The following is a 21459-nucleotide window of genomic DNA, read 5'->3' on the forward strand; positions in this document are numbered from 1 at the left end:
GGTATCCACGCTACAAAGTGCGATTTTCGGTCTTTTAAGTTGAAATTTTTTAAAATATAAGCAGGATACACTCTAAATTAGATGTATATATTTTGGCGGCGATCTAACGTAAAATTTCAAAATGGCGGCCAATTTTTCAAAACAGCAGTGAATAGAAAATTGTTGCAAGTTGTGGCAATGATAATCTTGAAATATAAATCACATTTTAACACTTTTACCCCAAAGACATTGAAATATTTCGAAAAAACCCAATTAAACCCGAAAAAAACCGATTAAACCCGAAAATACCCGAAAAAACCCACATGGGCCCAGGTGGGTTGGGCTTTTTCAAAAAAACCCGGGTTTTTTCAAACCCTGTTGATGATAGAACTAGTGGAAGAGGTACGGTAGGTAGTGAGAGGAAAGGTATGAATCATGAAAAATCTCACGGATACGATGAACACCAGAAGCTCATATAGCCATATCTAATATGGTAATCTTCATATCTGATCTACTATTAAGGCCCCATAACTTCACCTGAAAGCTTTTAAAACTCATTTTGTTTTGGGTGCAGAGTTTTAAAATGGTGATAAAATTTCAGTTACTTTGAATGAGATTGTAGTCTGGTTGACAATTAAAGATTTCTAATACTGTATTATTTTATCTGTGTATATCCAAGTATCTAATATGACAATATATGACTGTTTTGTGTTCTCTATATTTCCTTGTTTTGATTTGTTTCCTTCTGTATTCTTAGAAGACGATCAAAATTGATCGAAAGCCTAAAATCATGAGTAATATAAAAGTGAAATTACTCTATATATATTATACAAGGTAAAATATTTTTTGGTATTTCGTTGTCAAGACGAGAGAAAAAGAAAAAAAGTATTCATTCATATTTTTACAGCTCAGGTGATATTGGAGATGTATTACCACCAGTAGCAAAGAGCATGGGTTCTGAGGCTACCATACGATTTCTAAAGGCGAAAGTGAAAGTACTACAAGAAGAGTTTGATAACTTGAACGCAGAATATAAGAAGAAAGTATGTATAATTTAAAAAAGGGATCAAATTAATTTAAATTTAGTTTTGTTTCACTGCTAGGTTAGCTGGTGGGCAAACCACTATCTATTTGAAGTTTTGGAGTGGCAATAATGTTCTTGTGATCATTATTCCTATTAAAAAAAATCACCTTTCAGAAAGTTGGTCTTTAATTCCTGGTACTTCAAATCCAGACCTGGTACTTCATTGAGGGTAATATAAATAATGAATGGGTCAAGCCTCAAGTACTTCCACCAGTGAGAAATTTTAAAGAATATATGAATGAAAGGCAAGCAAGGTAAGGAAACGTATAGCGGGATATAAGTCATATTCTGACATGTACTTTCTGTACCTAGCAGCCATGATGTTTGCAAACGAAAACGGAGGTTTTGGAACATTGAACTTTCATTGATCAAATTATGTGACTCATCTATTAAACACGATTATTCTAAGTGATGAAAACAAAATAAAAGTTATTTTTCTGGTATGAAGTGCCACTATAGTTTTATGAAAATGAATATAATACAGTAAAAGTATGCCTGTTAAAGATATTATTATGCAATTTTTGTATTCATTTGAATTTTACTTCTATAATAGATTGAAAAGATAACGAACTTCCTTTATTAAAATAAATATTTATGTCATTGATGATTAGCGCTAGGTCACTATTATCCATTTCATAAAGATAGGCCCCTGACTTCGCGGTGCTGCCGTGACGTTCACTCAAAAGTTATATTGTATTGTCGCACCTCATTGGAATTGCTGGAATGTTGTCTTTTCAATACTTAAAACATAAAAAAATTTTTTGTACTGTGTAGTGAGAGAAAAAAAAATAGAAATTAATGAAAAAGTGCGTATTTTATAGTACTTTTTTTTGGTAAAACAATGTTTATAGGACTATATCTCGGAAACGAGATCACGTGAAGTAATTTCCTGTGCACGATATGTAGGTGCATCCATTAACTTTAAGTTGTGAAAAGTTCAATTTTCATCACTTGATACTTTTTGTGTAATTAAAATAAATGTATGACTCTCTGATCTCCTTTACCGTGGTAGGTAGAGAAACGTACAAAACACAGTTCGAAAATTTGGAACTCTAGTGTTCCAAATATTTGAAACTTATAACAAAAAGGGTTTAGTTGGTAGAGTATTTATTTATTTATTTATTTTTAAAAAAATGCTTATTCGAACATATTCTATGCGTTAAGCGGAGAGCCATGTTACATCCCAGCCTTTAAATTCCCCGCGCTTATATGAAGAAACAGCACACAGTAACTGGAAGTGTGGCAACGGTGTTGTGCTCTGTTGTCGCGTTCGGAAAGCTTGCAGCGCGAAGCCTACTTCATAAGAATGTAATAGGAAAAAGAATTTAAGATCTCATAACCTTTCACAACATCTTAATAATAATAATAATAATAATAATAATAATAATAATAATAATAATAATAATAATAATAATAATAATAATAATAATAATAATATTTGGTCTAGGAATTAATTCGTGCGGGTGGACAAGAGATGGCGCAACGAACGGAGCGTCCCACAGTTCCGTGTATCCACACATGTGTTGCAAACCCCTGTCATCGCGTATCGTTCGTAGTATAGGGCAGTGGATTAAAGCGTCAACAACACCAGTTTGTAGTTAAGTGAACATGGCGCAATTTGTGCCTGATAAAGTGTTTTTGCGGGGTGTCCTGCTGCATTACTTTAACATGCAGAAAAGTGCGACTGAAAGTCATCGTATTTTGGTGGAAGTGTATGGTGACCATGCTCTAGCTGAGCGAACGTGTCAGAAGTGGTTTGCACGGTTTAGAAGTGGTGATTTCGGCTTGGCAGACCAAGAGCGAGCTGGACAGCCAAAAAAATTTCAAGACGAAGAATTGACAGCATTGCTCGAGCAGGATTCGTGTCAAACGCAGGAACAACTTGCAGCAGCATTAGGCGTTGATCAAACAACAGTCTCCAAACGCTTGAAAGCCATGGGAATGATTCAAAAGATGTCACATTGGGTTCCACATGAATTGAAAGACAGAGACGTTGAAAGACGAAAAACCATTTGCGAATTGCTGCTTCAACGACAGAGCAGAAAGGGGTTTCTGCATCGAATTATTACGGGTGATGAGAAGTGGATCCATTACGAGAACCCTAAACGAAAAAAGGCCTGGGTGAAACCAGGTGAACCAGGTCCATCACAACCAAAACGAGATATTCACTGTGCAAAGGGTATGCTGTGCATATGGTGGGATATGAAAGGTGTGGTGTACTATGAGCTGCTGCAACCGGGTGAAACTATGAATGGAGAACGTTATCGACGATAATTAATGCGTTTGAAGCAAGCTCTGACCAGAACACGACCAGAATGGGAGAACAGACATGATAAACTTATTGTTCAACATGATAACGCTCGCCCACATGTCGCAAAACCGGTCAAAACCTATTTAGAATATGTCGGATGGGAAGTTTTACCCCACCCGCCGTATTCACCAGACGTTGCTCCTTCGGACTACTACTTGTTCGATTGCATGAACAACGATTTGATTGGACAGCGGTTTACTTCTTCAGAAGATATCGAAACATGGGTCTCTGACTGGATCGCTTCCAAGGATGAGGACTTCTTTCGCCACGGAATCCGTACATTGCCTGACAGATGGGCGAAAGTGGTGGCTAGCGATGGACAATATTTTTCTTAAGGTATTTATGTATTTTGTGTTTGTACTACAGCTTCAATGTGTGCGTACCAACCGCACGAATTAATTCCTAGACATAATAATAATAATAATAATAATAATAATAATAATAATAATAATAATAATAATGCATGTACATATCTCAGTGTAATCGAAATAAAACGTTGAAGTAACACATCTGCAAAAACTCATCTTTTAATCTATTTAACTCATTCACTTTCGTCACTTATTGACTCATCACAGCTTCTGCTATCTTCCTGGATACTTATTAACAATGGCTCCATTTCTACCTCAGGATCTATCAATTACAAACTTTCCAGCCTACGAACATAAAGGGAAAAAAGAAATTTAGCCTTGGCAATCATGCGTTCACCCAAGTTGTTCTGCGATGAATTCTCCTGCCGAATGTAATAGAAAATCTTGGGTCCTTTGTTTTCTTCTAACGAAAGAAAACTATGCAATGTGTAGGTTATGAGGGCTGTTTTTGCGTCTAATCACGTCGCACTGATTACGTTTTCAACACTTCCCTTAGGCTCGTAGGCGTCAAAATCTTACACACGCACTCACGTCATATGTGTTCTTTTGAGTGAGACGGGCGAATGTACATTTTTCCTGAGTGTTTCTCGTGTTTGTTTATTAAAAAAAAAAAAAAAAAAGGATATTCCTTTTACGAGCGGCGGTATTACAGAAAGAAGTGACAAAATTTTGAGCGATAATGAAATTGCAAATCTGGTGAATGGCTCTGAATCAGGTGGTTATGAGTTAGATAGTAATGACATTGATTATTCTGTGCTCAGTGGCGTATCCGGAAGTGAACAAGATAGTAACTCTGTTTCAAGTGAACCTGATGTTGCGCCGGGAAAGAAAAAAAACGCGTCGTTCCTATTTGAAGGCAAATTTTGATGTAGCTTGGAGCGATAAAATTCCCTTCAAAAATGCAAAACCCTTGTTTAGTGGTGTCCTGGGAATTAATCAAAATGCTGGGCTCTGCAGAGTATTCCCCGCATAAAGTGTTTCAGCTGTTTTTGCTGATGAAGTTTTATAGTAACAAAAAAAGTTGAGTTGATATTAACGTCCCGTTCAGCAGTGAAGCTATATGAAACGTGGACCTACTGTTTAACGTGGAATCCAAACCACATGAGCTCCACCAGGAGTAGTAGAAAAAGAAATGAATCAATATGCAAAACAGCAGATTGAAAAATTACTAAAACAAAAATCTTTGTTTTCTAAGTGAAAACATGTTACTTCAATTGAAAACAATAAAATTTTTACACATGTGCTTTGTACGGAAGCCAGCTTTACGCGATTTTTACAAATCAACTACGCTAGAGCTATCAGTATGTCTGTCAAATGGTTGGAAGAAGCTGTTTTTTCTGCTGTTTGACTTATCGCATGTCAATGGTCACATACTGTACAGGAAGAAAGCAGGAAAACATATCGCACTTCTAACTTTTTATGTGAAAGTAGCAGAAAACCTGCTGCACTCAGGAGGCATTGAAGTACAGAGACTATCCCAGTCTTCAGCCGGTTTAGCAAGGCTGATAGCAAGGGCCATTACCCATCCAGTGCTCCCTCAATATGAGCAAATCCTAATAGAGTAGGACAAAGGAGATGCAAAGTGCGTAGCATCCGCAAGGTGAAAGGAAGTTTTAAATAAAATATTGTGTGATATATGAAGTTGGACTTTGCGTGGGAAAGTGCTTCGAAATGTACAGCATTAAAGAGAAGTACTTTGACTTCTAGATCTGAAAACAGATTTTCTGTGAAGTGTAAACTCAATATTACATATTAACTAAGATTGTATATCATAAACTTTGTGAGTGTATTTGTTGCTGTGCAAGTGTATTTTGTACTGCGTGCAGTAAGTGAAAAAACTGACAAAAAGCAACGAATCTTCGAGGACCATCACATGGAAATCCAAACAAAGTAAACAGTTTGTTTTCTTAATTTTAAACAATTGGTACGTTTACTATACATTCTGTTAATTTCTAAGAAGTTGGTTACAAATCTGTGGAGATATGCAATTTTAAAAATACCTCTAAAAAGTGCCGGACAGTGTAAGTGACAAGTTTAAATATCCGTCGAGCTGAGAGTTACACGCCAGGAACATGTGGCAACGTAGCACTCCGTATAAACTGCGATAGCGAAGGGCGCATAGCAGAGAAAATCATAATGTCATATTTGTCATTGTTTACCTTTCAAAACAAATCCAAACAGTTTGGTTGAAAAAGTTATTTTAAGATCTTTTTTAAAATTTTTTCGGATTGACAATACACCGCAGCATTTCAGAGATAATGGTGTCTCACTTTTGGCTGAATAACAAGAAAATTACTAAGTGTTGAGTAATGAAATTTTCAGAAGTTACAGGTAATAGATGCACCTACATATCGTGCACAGGAAATTATTTCACGTGATCTCGTTTCCGAGATATAGTCCTATAAACATTAATCTACCGATAAAATACGCACTTTTTCATTAATTTGTATTTTTTTTTCTTACTACACACTACAAAGAAAATTTTTATGTCGTAAGTATTGAAAAGAGAACATTCCAACAATTCTAACGATGTACGACAATGCAATATAAGTTTTGAGTGAACGTCACGGCAGCACCGTGAAGTCAGGGGCCTATCTTTATGAAATGGATAGTAGTGTGCTTCATTCTAAGCTCGAGCACAATCCTATGCTAGTGTTGATCTAGCATCCTGAAATAAGTAGCAAACTTCATTCACTGAACGCACTGATCACTTGCAACCGAGTTGAATATTCGTTATTTGGTTGGCCATAGCCCTTCACAAGATTTCACCGGAAAATTATATCTTAATAAGCTATTGATTAAGAAGAAAAAGGGACGAAATTGCGTTTATTATTGAAGACTTGTGGAAATGCGTTAGAATTATTTTTAGAAGTAGAAACTGTTTGTTCGGTGTTGTTTTCTTTCAAAGTATTCGATAATAAATATAAATATACAGAAAGTATGTGAAACATTTTTCTGAACTAAATGATATGGCCACATTTTTCATAGTTAAATGATATGGCTAACTTTACACTGCTAATGTACAGGGTGGCACATATTGTACCTACCAATTGTGGTTAGCTACCCTGATCAAATGCACGTACGAATGCTGCGTATGCGTACATCACTGAATAGGAGAAATCAGACAATTGGTATGCCATGGAGCGGTGATCTGTGCAGACACGAATTGCGGCAGTGGAAGCCTTTTATCCAAACTGGTTCTATCACGGATGGTCAGCAGGCACTGCAGAACAATAATGATCGCAATGTGGCTGCATCAGAGATGCACAATATTTTCAGGTAGATAAGACAATGGAGGGCCACTGGAAGTTTATTGAACTGGCAGTTACGAGGCACGTGGAAGAAGTGTGAGAACCTGGAACGAGTGCGCGTAATACTTGAACTCGATCCAGACGTTCCAGCAGGACGACATTCACAAACTGTCATGACGTTTATTGAGCCACTTACTGGATGATTTGAAGTTTCATCCGTGTAAACTGGAGGTAGTTCAAGAGTTGAGAGACATTGATAGGCAAAAGATTCGCCAACTGCATGATTAACCGAGAACCACTGCTTCACCAACAACTGTCGATGTCCGATGAATTAAACGTTTTCGTAACTTGATATATTAACAAGTAAAATTTCCAGTATGGTCCCAAGAAAATCTATGACGTTTATATGAAAAGCCCCATGCGAATCCAAAAGTTGTGATATGATGTGCAGTTGTGTAGGATTATTGGTCTCCTTTTTTCTTCTTTTGGATGACCCGGGTGTGTGTGTAGCAATTGTGAATGCCGACCGCTACTGCAGAATATTGCAGAATTTACTCATTCCATAATTGCAGGCAATAGGGTTGTTGATGGTTTCAGCAGGGTTGTGCAACTGCACACACATCACGCCAAAGTATAGCTGAACTCCGACAAACGTTTCCAAACCGTGTGATACCGCGCTTTGGCGATGTGGTGTGGTCATCCTGTTCTTCAGATTTAATAGCTCCCGTTTACTTCCTCTGGGTTATGTGAAGGAAAATGTCTTTGCCCATCTTTTGCGGATCATTGAGGAACTTAAGATTGCCATTCACCGTGAAATAAGCACCATCCTAGAAGATTTGTCAGGTGCAACTTTCTGTGTGATATTTTGATCCGGCAGCGATATTATGCTGCACGTCAAATATTCGTCACTGTTTCAACGCCTTCGCTGATTTCTGAACGCTTTTTACGGTAAAACGCCTTTCGATCCATGTTAATTAGACTTTTTTTTTTTTTTGCTTACTATGTTATTACTTCCTTCAGTTTGTCGGTGTATTATCTTACCACCCTGTATGTGAATGTAGTTTTTTCATTGGTTTATATATACCATATTTAAATCATTTAATTGGTTAGTTATACCATGATTTCTCTCTCACACACACTCTCTCCTGATTTTTTTAAAATCAATTGGTTACAACATTTAAAAAAAAAATACAAGTCTGCTTAGACGTACTTTGTATTATTTTCTTGACTTTATTAAAGGGTGAAGAGTATAACAAACTGCAAGCAGAAATGCGAAACTTGGAGGAGGAGAAGAAAAAAGCTGTCACGGAATCTACCAAATTGCAAGAGAAGCTTAAGAAACAGGAACAAGTAATAAGTACAACTGAGAAGAAGCTCGCTCACTATGAGACCGAAAATGCGTCTCTGAAGAAAGTAAGTATTTCACCTTGTTCTTACTTTTAAAACTTTTAATAATTATAAGTACTTGTTGCTAAATATATAAATGTTTTCTGGACATGCACTGTTTTTCACATTTTAAAGCCAGCTGGTAAAACAGCAAAATCTGTTATGGCAAAGCGATCAGTCTTCCGAATCTTCACGCCACGGATTAGTACGTATAATAGATTTTTAACGAGATCCCAACTGCAGTCCAACTGCAGATGCGAAAAATTTCGATATTTCTAGCGTGGTAGAAGTAGGATTATTTTTTCGAAAAATAAGGCGATTAGTTCTTGTGAAATTAGCTGGTGCTTCTTGTCAGAGGATGTGTCATCCAAACATCCGACAGAGACGGTTGTTCTGTCTTCCTGTTTATGTGTTATAATATTGTTAAATTTTATCTGACGCAAGCTAAGTAGGAATCTTGTATTTATGGAGGACAGAGAGTAATTGAATGGTTTACACGCACTGATTCCTGGTAAAATCTTGCTCTTGACTTAGTAGTCAGGGGTCATGCAGGGGACCTGAGCTTAGTTTTCGGTATTATCCAATATGGTTCGGATCATAAGTGAAACTAATGGAAATGTTTCATAAGCTTTGGTGTTACCATGTAGTGATCTTTATTATGAATTAATTTTGAGGATATTCATTTTATTTTATGTATTGGACTTAAAGAAGTGCATTTCGTTTCATTTCTGCGTTTTCTTTTATTTTACGTTATAATGCACTCTTTGTTCACGTTTGAGCTTCTCCCGTGAGAACTATTCTGATAACATATACTTACATGCCTCTCTTATGCGTCATGATAATGCTCCAGTCAATGAGAGGACATGTGCAGACGAAATAAATAAAAATTCGTATGTTATGAGGAGTTTGAGACTTCATTTTACGCTGGGTTCTAGACCCATGGGCGGGGCTTCGTCAAGGAAGTGGGAAGAAAGTGAGGCCATTCTACAAGATGGCGGTATAACGCACAGACCTGCGTTGTGTGTCGTGTTCAACTCTTCTGTTGTTATTATTATTATTATTATTATTATTATTATTATTATTATTATTATTATTATTATTATTATTATTATTATTATTATTATTTTATTTTTTTAAACCTTTGTGTAAGTATGTAGAAAGCTAAGAATATGAATAATACAAGTATCGTAATTTAGATCATGTGTGTATTTGATTCAGGATTTTTCCTTTATACATGTTATGTGCGTAGTTCGCCGTAGTAGATTTTATCTAATCTATAATTGCTTAATCCATAACTTCTAATATAGTGGTCTATTGCAGTTGCTCGTGTTGAGATTGGAACAAAACTTCGTTTTGTTTAATCGCATCATAATTTGCAGGAAAACAGTATTTGTGTATAGATAGCTCTGTATACATTCAGGTTGACATTAGCGAAGTGATCAATGCGCGGATGCTGAATGGATTCCAAGTTCGATTCCCGAGCTTGGTTATCACGTTGGTTTCTTTTGTCATCCGCAGTAATCATTGCAACCAGAGGGCATTAAACTGCAAACAAAACAAAATAAATGAAATTTATGAAACTTTACTTTGAATACTATTTCTATTGGGGCGGAACGGGTAACACAGCAGTAGTTTGGATTCAGTTCGTGGAAAGCAGCAGATATTTCGGTTGACCGAGGATTGAGAGGCACTTGGTAAGCTATTTGAATTAGGACATGGTAAACCCCAATCTAGAAAGCCATAAAGAACGGCAGAGCCACTAACTTTTTGTGGTACAAATTGTCATTTTCTCGGCGAAAAATAAAATTTTTAAAATGTTCAAGAATTCGGTTCCATTCTCCATGGGATCACCTCTATCAGATACCGTACAATCTCTAGTAGTGGCTCGGATAGTACTTAAACAGTAGACCCTATCTCGTATTGCCTTGGTGCTGAGAAAGGACGTTAATTTCCAATAAATTAATCAATCAGATGCATCAATATTTAAGATGGTAGAAAAGAACTTGAGTAGTAGAATATCCAAAGGTATTATAACCTGATTATAAGACAATGAGGATGTAGGCCTCAGATTTTTTCATTTTCATTCACTTTTGGAATTAATTTTTTGCATAATAAAGTTTATGACTTCAATAACTTTTATATTTGCATGCTTTCGTCTACAGGAAGTTGAAGCATTAAAGAAGGAATTGAAGCAACTGAACCAAAGTACATCTTCAAACGACGTTCGTATGAATCGGCTTTTAGAAGAAACCGAGAGGCTAAAAGCTACATTGAAAGCAACACAACAAGAAAACAAGGTAAAATTTTGAATTTACGAAAAATTTTGGAATATTTTTGAAAAATTGTACGCAGTAATTTTACGAAGAAATAATTTAAAACTTTCAGCTCTATACATAGAATATATTGTCAATTTGACTCCTGAAAGTATCGTCAATGGAGAACGTTTAATGAATGTGCTTCACGTTGTATAGTATGGAGAAGTCGGATTCGATCTCCGTTAGAATTCCTGTAATTCAGATATGGCATTAAACTGTAGGTCCGTGCCTCATATGTGAAGAGTAAGGGGAAAAAAGGATGAATGTCACAAAACTGCATATCCGAGAAAAGGGCGTTTTTGTATTTTAAATTGCGTAAAAAAAAAAAAAAAAAAATAGGGTAGTCAAATCTTTTGCCCCTTTTTACATGGGCATTTCGACATTACGCATGCATGGCATATTCTGTCAAATAGAATCAAGAGTCACCAACAGATAGGACAAAGTACTCGATAAAGCACACACATGGACATTCCTTGTTTTTTCCCTTTACCCTTCATATCAGCTTTTTGTGCATGTGATTCCGAGTTGGATTCTCACTTAAAGTTGCTTCGGATAAGAATCGAGTAGTGGTTCGAACCCAATTTTAAGTAGTGTTCTATTATAATCTTAAAATACACATGATGTCGTTTGTTGATCTCTGTATTCCGTATCTTATTCTCTAGCTGTGCCTTTACAGACTCTCAATTCATTAAATCTATCCTATTCCATATACTCATAATCTTAACTTACATCATAGTATAAATCTTGCTACTAAACATTCTTAATCTTCTTAGTAATCTTGTCTTAACACAAGCATTAATCTCTTTTATTTGCACAGTATATTCCCTAACAACCAGCATTCAATAGAGAGGCATGTGCAAATTTCTTTAACTCATTATGTCCGTATCCAGTAACCTCACTCCGAACACTCTCCCCCTTTACATATAATGATTTGAGAGTACAATGAATAACTGATTATAGGTCTACACATATCAATAAAGTATAGGGGAGTAAGAACCTAAATCATCTCACAATAAGAAAATACTTGGATATAAAATAATCTAATTGAATTTCACACCATTTTGATCTGCCGATTCCTCCTTTTTTAACTTTTTTTTCGTTAACAATATCTTTTAACTAATTTTTCGTTCATCAACTTTTCCTTTGACCTATTCCTTTCCTTTCTTCTTTTGTTTTCGCCAAATACTCATCATGTTGTTAATCTGTTCTTACATTCAATTCCGTTGAACTATTAAAGTACCTAATTCTTTATCCAAGACTTTACCTGATTGACGTGATTGGAAGTGTGGTCACTGTTTGTAATTGCCCTTTTCCGGACCTGATCTTTCAGAGATGTTCTTTTAATCGTTTTCTTCTCGCTGTTGTTAGACGACGATGAAATCGGGTGGTCTGTACCCTCGTTCCTTGCGGATCGCAACTTCTTGACTTGTGTAACGATGTTACCAGTTGAACGGGATTACTGATATTGGCGAACAACGTCTTTAGATAGTGAATATCGTTCTGATCCTTTGTTGACAAATCATGTTCTGTGGAGCACAGATTCTCTGCATATCCAATATGACTGCTTTTGTTTCTTCGTTCCAGATTTATCCGCATTTCCTGTACCTTGGGTTTTTTCTTGATAATCTTCTTAAACTTTGTTTCACTTTCTGCCCATCGCTTCTGGTCCTGCTCTGCTTATGGCCGTTTTTGTAGAAATTTAGGTTCATATTGCATGCTGAATGTGCTGTCCTTGTTAGAACTATGATTTTTCGCGTCATATTCTTTCCGTGTCATATGGGTTTTTATTTTAGCGTTTTGTGGTTTTGGACGAGAACCCGAGAAACATGATGCACAAACACGTGCGAAGTGGTTAAATCCAAAACAGCGGAAACATCTTTTACCAAAAGCTGGACAAACATTCGGTTTACTTATATGTCTTATAGATCATGCTTTACATATCCGATCACAAGTTTAACTATCCTAAGAGTTTTGATTACCACTTTGTGCAATCTTCTTGCCCAACATATGTAGTTAATTTTGCAGACTTGAATGGTAGCATCTCGTCTAGCTAGTTCTTGTGCAATCCAACTTTTGAGGTTCCAGTTTTCTACCTGTTTCATATTTGAGCATAACTTTTTCATCCTACCGAATGCGCCAATATTGTAATCTTAAAATACACACAATGCCGTTTGTTGATCTCTTTATTCCGTATCTTATTCTCTAGCTGTGCCTCTACAGACTCTCAATTCATTAAATCTATCTTATTCCATATATTCATAATCTTAACTTGCATCATAGTATAAATCTTGCTACTAAACATTCTTAATCTTCTTGGTAATCTTGTCTTAACACAAGCATCAATCTCTTCATTATAATCTATCTTTATTTGCACAGTGTATTCCCTAACAACCAGCATTCAATATAGAGACATGTGCAAAGATCTTTAATGTATTGTGTCAGTATCTAGTAACCTCACTCCCAACATGTTCTATGTCGTGCTGAAAAGGAACGTTAAACCACAGTCAATAAATGCTTTGTGTAGCTGAAGAGAAACATTAAAATTCAGAGATAGAAACAAGTACCTGTATTTCTTGAAGAGGGAACATATGGGTGAGTACTAAATATTATATAAAACGTCTTAAACGGTCTTCGTATTTATTTCCGGTAGTATGGTGTATATTATTTCCATTGTGTTGTAATGAATATAAAAAATTCTAAATGAATGTGTACTTGCGAATAGAATTTATCACTTTTTAAGTGACAAGAATTAACTTTGTCGTAAACCAAGAAAATTTCTAAATACTCTAACAAACACATTTTTTTAAACCTATCTGGGTAATTTGGATAATGATGATGATTAGATTATTTTTTTAAAAAAAGAAAAAGAAAGAAAACTTTCCGAATAGTGATGTACTGGTGAAAAGTACAGTTTATTTCCCACTATGGTTTTTGCACATAGCTATTGAAGATTATTTACTAGACTTTTTTGAATTATTCTGTTCATAAGACGTCGAAACTGAACTGAATATTGACTAAAATTCTTAATCTAGCATTCATCGTATGATCATCGTCATAAACTAATTTGCAACCAGAATTTCATAATTTTAATAATGTGAACAAATGTTCATGGGACATTCCATGTCAAATCAACAAGTCAGACTTGACCATCTCAGAGTTTTGTAAAAATTGGTGTACAGCTTTATTACAGTGGGAGATAAAAAAATCCCAAATATTTACTCCCCCCCCCTGAACGTGTCTCCATACAGGGTGTTCAAAAATGTAAAAAAAAAAAAATACATTTTTTCAGTTACAGTGATTATTAAAAATTGTCATAAAATGGTTAATATTTGCACTACAGACGTGAAACAAACACCATTGGAAAGCTTAAAGATTGCTCTACAAGTTGTACTATATTGAAAAAACCTGTAAAATAAAAAAAAATAACACTTCAAAAATTCAAATTAACATTTGCATTTTGAATTTCGCATAGAAATGTTCCTCTGAATTTGTTCAAAATTGTTCAGATTGTAGTCTCGTATGTGTACTAAAGCACCACAAAGTTGTATTTTGGGCACTCAATGGGATCCAATTCAAAATTCAACATAAACTAAGCATTGCACGGTATTGACCATGTGATTATCTGAGATCAGATCGATAACCATTTGCCTGGAGTTATTTACCTGCAGCATCAAAGGAATTTATATTCAATTTCATTTGTTTCTTGATGTATTCATTTGAATTTACACAGTTATCCACCTTTTGAGTTATTTAGAGAGGTATTACGTTTCCGAACAGTACTCAATACAAGTCATTATTCTTGTTAGTCAGTATGGATGTTTCTAAATTTATATTGGCTACATTGACACATGTTATTTTCCTTCTTTTGTTTCAGGGTTGTTGCCATATATATGTGGAAGTGAATAATTGAAATAGGAAAAATAATTTATTGACTAATTGTTTGTGCTGAAAGTGTGTGAAGTGATTGTGAGCAGTGTCATTGTGTTTCATAACACATTTGATACAAATATTGTGAAAGGGAGGAAAATATATCCCTCTCTTTCATAATATGTTCTGTAATAGCAATCCTGAAACAAAGGAATAAAAATAACATGTATCAATGTAGCCAACATAAATTTAGAAACATCCATACTGACTAACAAGAATAATGACCTGTATTAAGTACTGTTTGGAAACGTAATACCTCTCTAAATAACTCAAAAGGTGGATAATTGTGTAAATTCAAATGAATACATCAAGAAACAAATTAAATTGAATATAAATTCCTTTGATGCTGCAGGTAAATAGCTCCAGGCAAATGGTTATCGATCTGAACCCATGTATTCACATGGTCAATATCGTGCAATGCTTGGTTATGTTGAATTTTGAATCGGATCCCATTGAGTGCCCAAAATGCAACTTTGTGGTGTTTTAGTACACATATGAGACTACAATCTGGACAGTTCTGAACAAATTCAGAGGGACATTTCTATGCGAAATTCAAAATTTAAATGTTAATTTGGATTTTTGAAGTGTTTTTTTTTTTTTTTTATTTTACAGGTTTTTTCAATATAGTACAACTTATAGAGCAATCTTTAAGCTTTCCAATGGTGTTTGTTCCACGTCTCTAGTGCACATATTTACCATTTTATGAAAATTTTTAATAATCACTGTAACTGAAAAAAATGCCGTTTTTTTTGGCATTTTTGAACACCCTGTATGGGGACACTTTCAGGAGGAGAGAGGTAATATTTGGGATTTTTTCATCTTCCATTGTAATAAAGCTGTGCACCAATTTTTACAAAAATCTAAGATCGTCAGGTCAGATTTTGCTATTTCATTGGTTGATTTCACATGGAATGTCCCTCATACGTTTTAACTCACTTTCTCAATAGTTTGTAATGAAAATAGGACTTCAAACACGATGTATATTATTATTATTTTGTACCTAATTTATTAGATTTGTGAAATGTTAATTTTGTAATGTAGGACAATCAGGAATTCGACAGACAGAAGATTGAGCAACTTACAGCTGCGAATAAGAAGCTTCAGAAACAAAAAAGCGAAATTTTGCAGAGTTTCAAGAAGGAGTTAGAACTTGTGGATGTTCTTCGTAGACAAAAGGTAAAGAAAGAAGAAAAATATAAGCAAATAATGGGATATTTATTCAAAAAAACATGTATTGTTTGTAACCGATTGATACAAAGTTATAGTTCGCAATATTTTTTTCCATTACCTGATAATATAGTTGAAATATTTGTTACATTATTTCTAAGCTTCTTTGAGTAAGAAAGGAAAAGAAATTAGAGGTATAACATTGGAACTTTTTTTTAGCTCAACAGGAAAGCCCAAATGTATTTAGTGAGGTAAATGGTGTGGGAGATCGATGTTGATTTCTGGCTGAACTGATGTGATTCAGATTTCACATTAAATTGTAGGTGTATCTCCTATAGTCGAGTGCTAGAGAAAAAGACAGACTCCAAATAATAATAATAATAATGAAATAATAAAGAAAATAATAATAATAATGATAATAATAATAATTTTAAAAATACTACTACATATCGTATCGCGAGTTATCGGAAATTCTTAAAATAGAATGCTGGAGTTCATATTAAGGAAAATAAAATAAATCGCATACACTGGCCTGACAGACCTTTTGGCCCAATCAGTTTTGTGTATATTATAGTGTCTTTGAAAGTTCATCTGCGAAAGGAGATAGTAACACTTTATATTAACATGTAACACATTATGTTCACAAATGGGGTAAATAAGAAAATCCTAAGCGAAGAACGCAAATTAATGGCAACTTTTGACTCCTGCAGACATTGGGTCACGCCGAAAACAAGTGAAAGGTATTGCGACAGACAGGTAATTGGAATTAGTATTTTCGTGTTTTGTTGCAGTGAATACTATGTATTTTCATGTTGCACAAAGAAAGGCACTAGGTTAGAGACGAGTTATATGACTGTAAGCGCTCAGTGTTCGGGTTGCTGTTCGTGGTCCTACCAATAAGTATTCTCCTGAGACCTGAACTTACCTGGATAGGACGATGAAGGACCTCTCCAAGAAGGGGTTACAAATTGTTTCCAAGTCGCTTGTCGGTTTCAATGATGAGGTGAGCATTAGGTGCCGAGAGGTTCGGATGTCTCGTCTCGAAAACCTCACGGACGATCAGACGGTCATCCAGACCATAACGCACACAAACATCATTTACACACAACGAAAACACACTGGATTAAATAATACTGTACTTATTTATTAGAATACTATTATATAAAAAAAAATAACGAAGAGAAATGATCACAACACTTAACACAGAATATGTATAATAATTTTTATTACTAAAATCACACTTTGCTTTTTAATACACTGTTTCCCTTTTTATCACTTTTATATAGATTATAATTTAGATTTCACTGCAAATGCTTCTCTCACACCATTGACGCACTTGAGGGATTAGCACTGGGGGAAAAGTTGCCTGGATAATCCCACGTAGAAATCCAGTTGCTGCGCCAAACAATCCTGAAGAGTTAAGATGAGTCTTCAGCAAATAATAATAAGAAAAAGTCTCCAAAGTAGAATGCTAATGTTGGAGGGCGCTTTTATAACTGACAGGTACGCATAAGGTATGAGAACCTGGGACTTCACTAGTTGGGGGCTAGCCGTAAGAAAACGTCCTTCGCCGGCTAATAGCTTGTGCCCCTAACACGAAGTCAGACTTAATTCCCGACGCAACGTGCGTGGTGGCTGCACACAATTCCGAAGTCAAACTCCCCGAGCTCAAAAGTTTAAGATGCAAGCTGCAATGGTTGACTGAAGAGTGTTGGCAGTTCATTCTAAAAACCACTCAGTATACTTCTGTGCATAGTAAGATTATTATTCTTTCAGTATCACAAATTATTTCCTATATTCTAAATTACTTGCGGCCCCTGGTTCGATCCCAGGTCACGTCAAGTGGGCTTCGTGTTGGACGAACACCGTGTACATGTGTTTCCTCCCACTTTCTTCATTCCGACATTTCATTAATTCTCATCATCTTCTTTAGCATGTGGCCATAAAAAGTATTGATGGAAAAATTAATTACAAATTACTTAACTGGGTGGAGTGGGAAGAAATACCATAAATACAGTATTAAGTTCCGTTGACTACATTTATACTTAAGTTTTTCATTAGACATACTTCCGGGTGTTCCATGTTGGAATCTCTTGATTTTATGTCTGGTAATATGACAATACCCTTCCTCCAGGAAAAAGGAAAACATCTTGCTTGAAAGAGAACCGATAGGGACAGTTCTTGAGGCAGTAAACATTCTTAAAAACTGCACCGATACGAGCACAAAATTAAAATGCAGAATTATTTTATATCTTGATAATTCCTCTGTTTTAATCATAATGAATATTTAGAACCACAACCACCCAACTTTGGGAGGGCAAAACTCCCCCGATATTAAGAAAGAAAGAAACAATACTACCACCAGACACGTATTTGTTCTTTGCGAGTTTGTTTTGTGAATAACTTCTTTCTTCCAAGCGTCTGTATGTTACCCCATCAATTGAGTCAAGCGCTGCCAAGCGGAGGAATTCGTAACTATTACAGAAGCTGACGATACACCAGTTACGCAACGAGCTGCAACTGCAAACAGGCACCCCATGTTAAGAGATAGGCGCTCGCCGCTATATGCTCAATGTTACTGCTTCCAGTGGCAACGCTCGCTGCAACTGGAAATATAAATCTCTCTCTTTCTTTCAGTTTTTTTTAATTCAATTTTTTAGAAATGCATCAATACTGTCTTGCGCTCAAGAGCAAAGGTTTATTTTTTACTGATACACTACTTTAATACCTAAAAATATCTTTAGTATTAAAAAAAATATCCGGTTGCTTAACCATGCAACATATAGTACCAGCCGCCACTGATATATATATATATATATATATATATATATATATATATATATATATATATATATATATATATATATATATAAATATGGGAACGGTCTTACCCGTTCCCCCAATGTTGAAGATAGATTTGCGCCGATGGTTATTGCTAGCCCCAATTAGTGAAGTCCCAGGTTCACATACCTAGTGCGTATTAGTTACAAACGCGCCCTCCAACATTCTCATTTCATTTTGGTGATTGCCTATCTATTTTTGCTGAGGACTAACGTCGTCCTCTAAGGATTTTTTGGAGCAGCAACCATACTATTTCGTGGGATTATCCCGGTGACACTCCTAGTGGGGGGATCCGGAACCCAGTCATTACAAATTGATGTGAAAGTTTATATTTTGGCTTCATATTAAAGCTTTAGCTCCAAATGATAATTTCAGTTCGAGTGGACAATGCTCATCCCTCGAGGGGGCTCTCTGGGTAGAGGGGTACGGCCCCCTTTTTGGAGAAGGCAAAAATATTGATATTATTGTAGCTTTTGAATTTTTCGTCTATTTTTGGGACATTTTTTGCTACGTATTAAAGTTTTGGCTCCAAATGACAATTTCAGTCCGAGGACAATGATTATCCCTCGAGAGGGCTCTCTGGTAAGAGGGGGCTACGGCCCCCTTTTTGGAGAAGGCAAAAATATTGATGATATTGTAGCTTTTGAATTTTAGTCTATTTTTAGGACATTTTTGGCGTCACATTAAAGTTTTGGCTCCAAATGACAATTTCAGTTCGAGTGGACAATGATCACCCCTTGGAGGGCTCTCTGGGTATAGAACTCTACGGCACCCTTTTCGGAGAAGGCAAAATATTGATATTCTTGTAGCTTTTCGAATTTTTCGTCTATTTTAAAGACATTTTTGGCGTCATATTAAAGTTTTGACAATGGTCATCCCTTGGGGTTGCTCTCTGGGTATAGGGGGCTACAACCCACTTTTCGGAGAGCTTCTTGTATGGTCTTTTTAAGAGTAGGTGATGAATTTGAATATTTCACGGCTTTGAGAACTCTCAATGCTAAGTTAAATATAATGTCTTGGATGAAGAAATTCGGAAATAGGCCAGAACTGGTTCCACTTACCCACAAGCTTCTTGCATCTGCTAAGTCTGCTTACCGTAACTACAAAGTATACTTAGAAAACCTAAGAAAGGAGGAAGCTCAAAAAGAAGTAAAGAGGAAAAGATGAAACAAAACAACAGAGAGGTGATGGAGAAATTCACAAAGGAAAAAAAAGGCATGATGAGAGTTTGGTCACTTTTTCGTGTGCTTTTGGTCACTTTATGGTCACTTTTTCGTGTTCTTTTGGTCACTTTTCAACTATTTACAAGAGACCAGACCGTTATGAGCCCTGAAATATACAAATATTATAATTTTTTATAATCTATCCTGGATTTTTGAAGTGCAAAAGTCCAGGGTAATAACAATCTTGCATTATAACTAGAATAGAATAATATACAATTATTTATACAAGTTGTAATATAAATTGATAATACATTCATATAATACAAATAATGCTCTTGGCTTACTGTATCAGACCTCCGAGCAGGGTGTCTACTGGACATGAAAGTCATGAGGTGGGGTTGTCGGTCAAGAGATCATGAAAGTAGTGAAATTGAGTTTCAGGTCATGAAAAAAGTTATTTTATAGAACAATATTATTGGATACAGTACAGTAACTGAATAATAAATTGTAATTTTCCCCAATGATCCGGCGTTAAGACCCTGCTCTCTCTCTTGGGGTTGCAGATAGTCACTGACTTCCTTGTTTCTACTAATACTGTTTTTAGTTTCCGTGTTTTTTTTCTTCAATACCTCACGTATAATAACAATGGATGCATTATATTATATACAATGCTTCAAATACAGTATACAGGGCTGCAAATAGTCAATAAAGTCAGTAAAAGTATGCCCAATAATGGGAAACAGGGCTAGTTTTAATGTTTGGTATGGATCTGGATGTGACACATTGCTTGTGTAAAGAATTCAGCGCTTTCTTGAGCAGCTACATACGCCTAACAGTAACACTCTTCTTTAATTTATTTTATTTTAAAATGTTTTTTGTTGCAGGTCGCATTAACTAATGATTTTTGAAGAAATATTTTGTGAAGTGTACGAAGTGTTTGTTGAAAGTTTTTTTTTTTTTTTTTTTTTTTTGTCGTACACAATGCAATACAAATTTTTGTGTACGTTCTTTTTTGTTTTTATATTGTATATTAAGAAGAGGCAAGGGAATTGGCCTAAGCAGCTGTAATTTTCTCTGGGCTTCGATGATTGCACAGCATTACCTATTTATCGCATTTCTTTGTCATTTAAAGATCGAATTTCAATTTTCACAGCTGCTCAGTGGGGAGAAGGTGGCCAATTTTAAAAGCAGTTAATTATTTGATTTGTTATTGTAGCCTAGCCTACTTCATATTTTAAATGAGAATTGATGTCAGTACTGTAAGGTATTTAGTCAGCATTTCCACATTTTTAGTCAGTAAATTTTACCCTACAGCAAGCTTACAGCCCTGAATATATTATGTATATAATATACTGCATCCATTGTTATTTATTTACTTACATTAGTGTTGCACGTATCTGTTCAGAGACAATGAGTAAAATAAGAGGAAAGACTTTCAAAGATGAGTGGTTGAACAGAACAATAAATTCAAATTGGAATTGGCTTCAGAGGTTAGAAAACGATAAGTGTAATGGGTATTGCTCTTTGTGGATGACAAGTTTTTATATTAGCAATATGGGATGTCTTCAGTTCGATCTCATGCCGAAAGCAAAATGCATATTAAAAGAATAAATTCTTCAAGTTTGACCAAAAAACTTTCCCATGGTAGCTGCTAAGGAAGCAACTAC

At 35.5% G+C, this 21459-nt stretch overlaps 1 protein-coding gene across 2 annotated transcripts in view; it reads left to right on the forward strand.

Annotated features, from left to right (window-relative positions):
- The window catches only part of LOC145668468 (testis-expressed protein 9-like), a 69537-nt gene that overhangs the window by 37530 nt on the left and 10548 nt on the right, over positions 1–21459 (forward strand). For both annotated transcript variants that reach the window (XM_081736383.1, XM_081736382.1), the window contains exons 5-8: positions 887–1022; positions 8233–8406; positions 10542–10676; positions 15663–15797. In XM_081736383.1, coding sequence (XP_081592509.1) covers positions 887–1022; positions 8233–8406; positions 10542–10676; positions 15663–15797 — 580 coding nt within the window. The remainder of the gene's footprint in view (positions 1–886; positions 1023–8232; positions 8407–10541; positions 10677–15662; positions 15798–21459) is intronic.

Source organism: Thermobia domestica, chromosome 13, assembly GCF_964235325.1.
Source record: "Thermobia domestica chromosome 13, izTheDome1.hap1.1, whole genome shotgun sequence".
NCBI classification, from domain to species: domain Eukaryota; kingdom Metazoa; phylum Arthropoda; class Insecta; order Zygentoma; family Lepismatidae; genus Thermobia; species Thermobia domestica.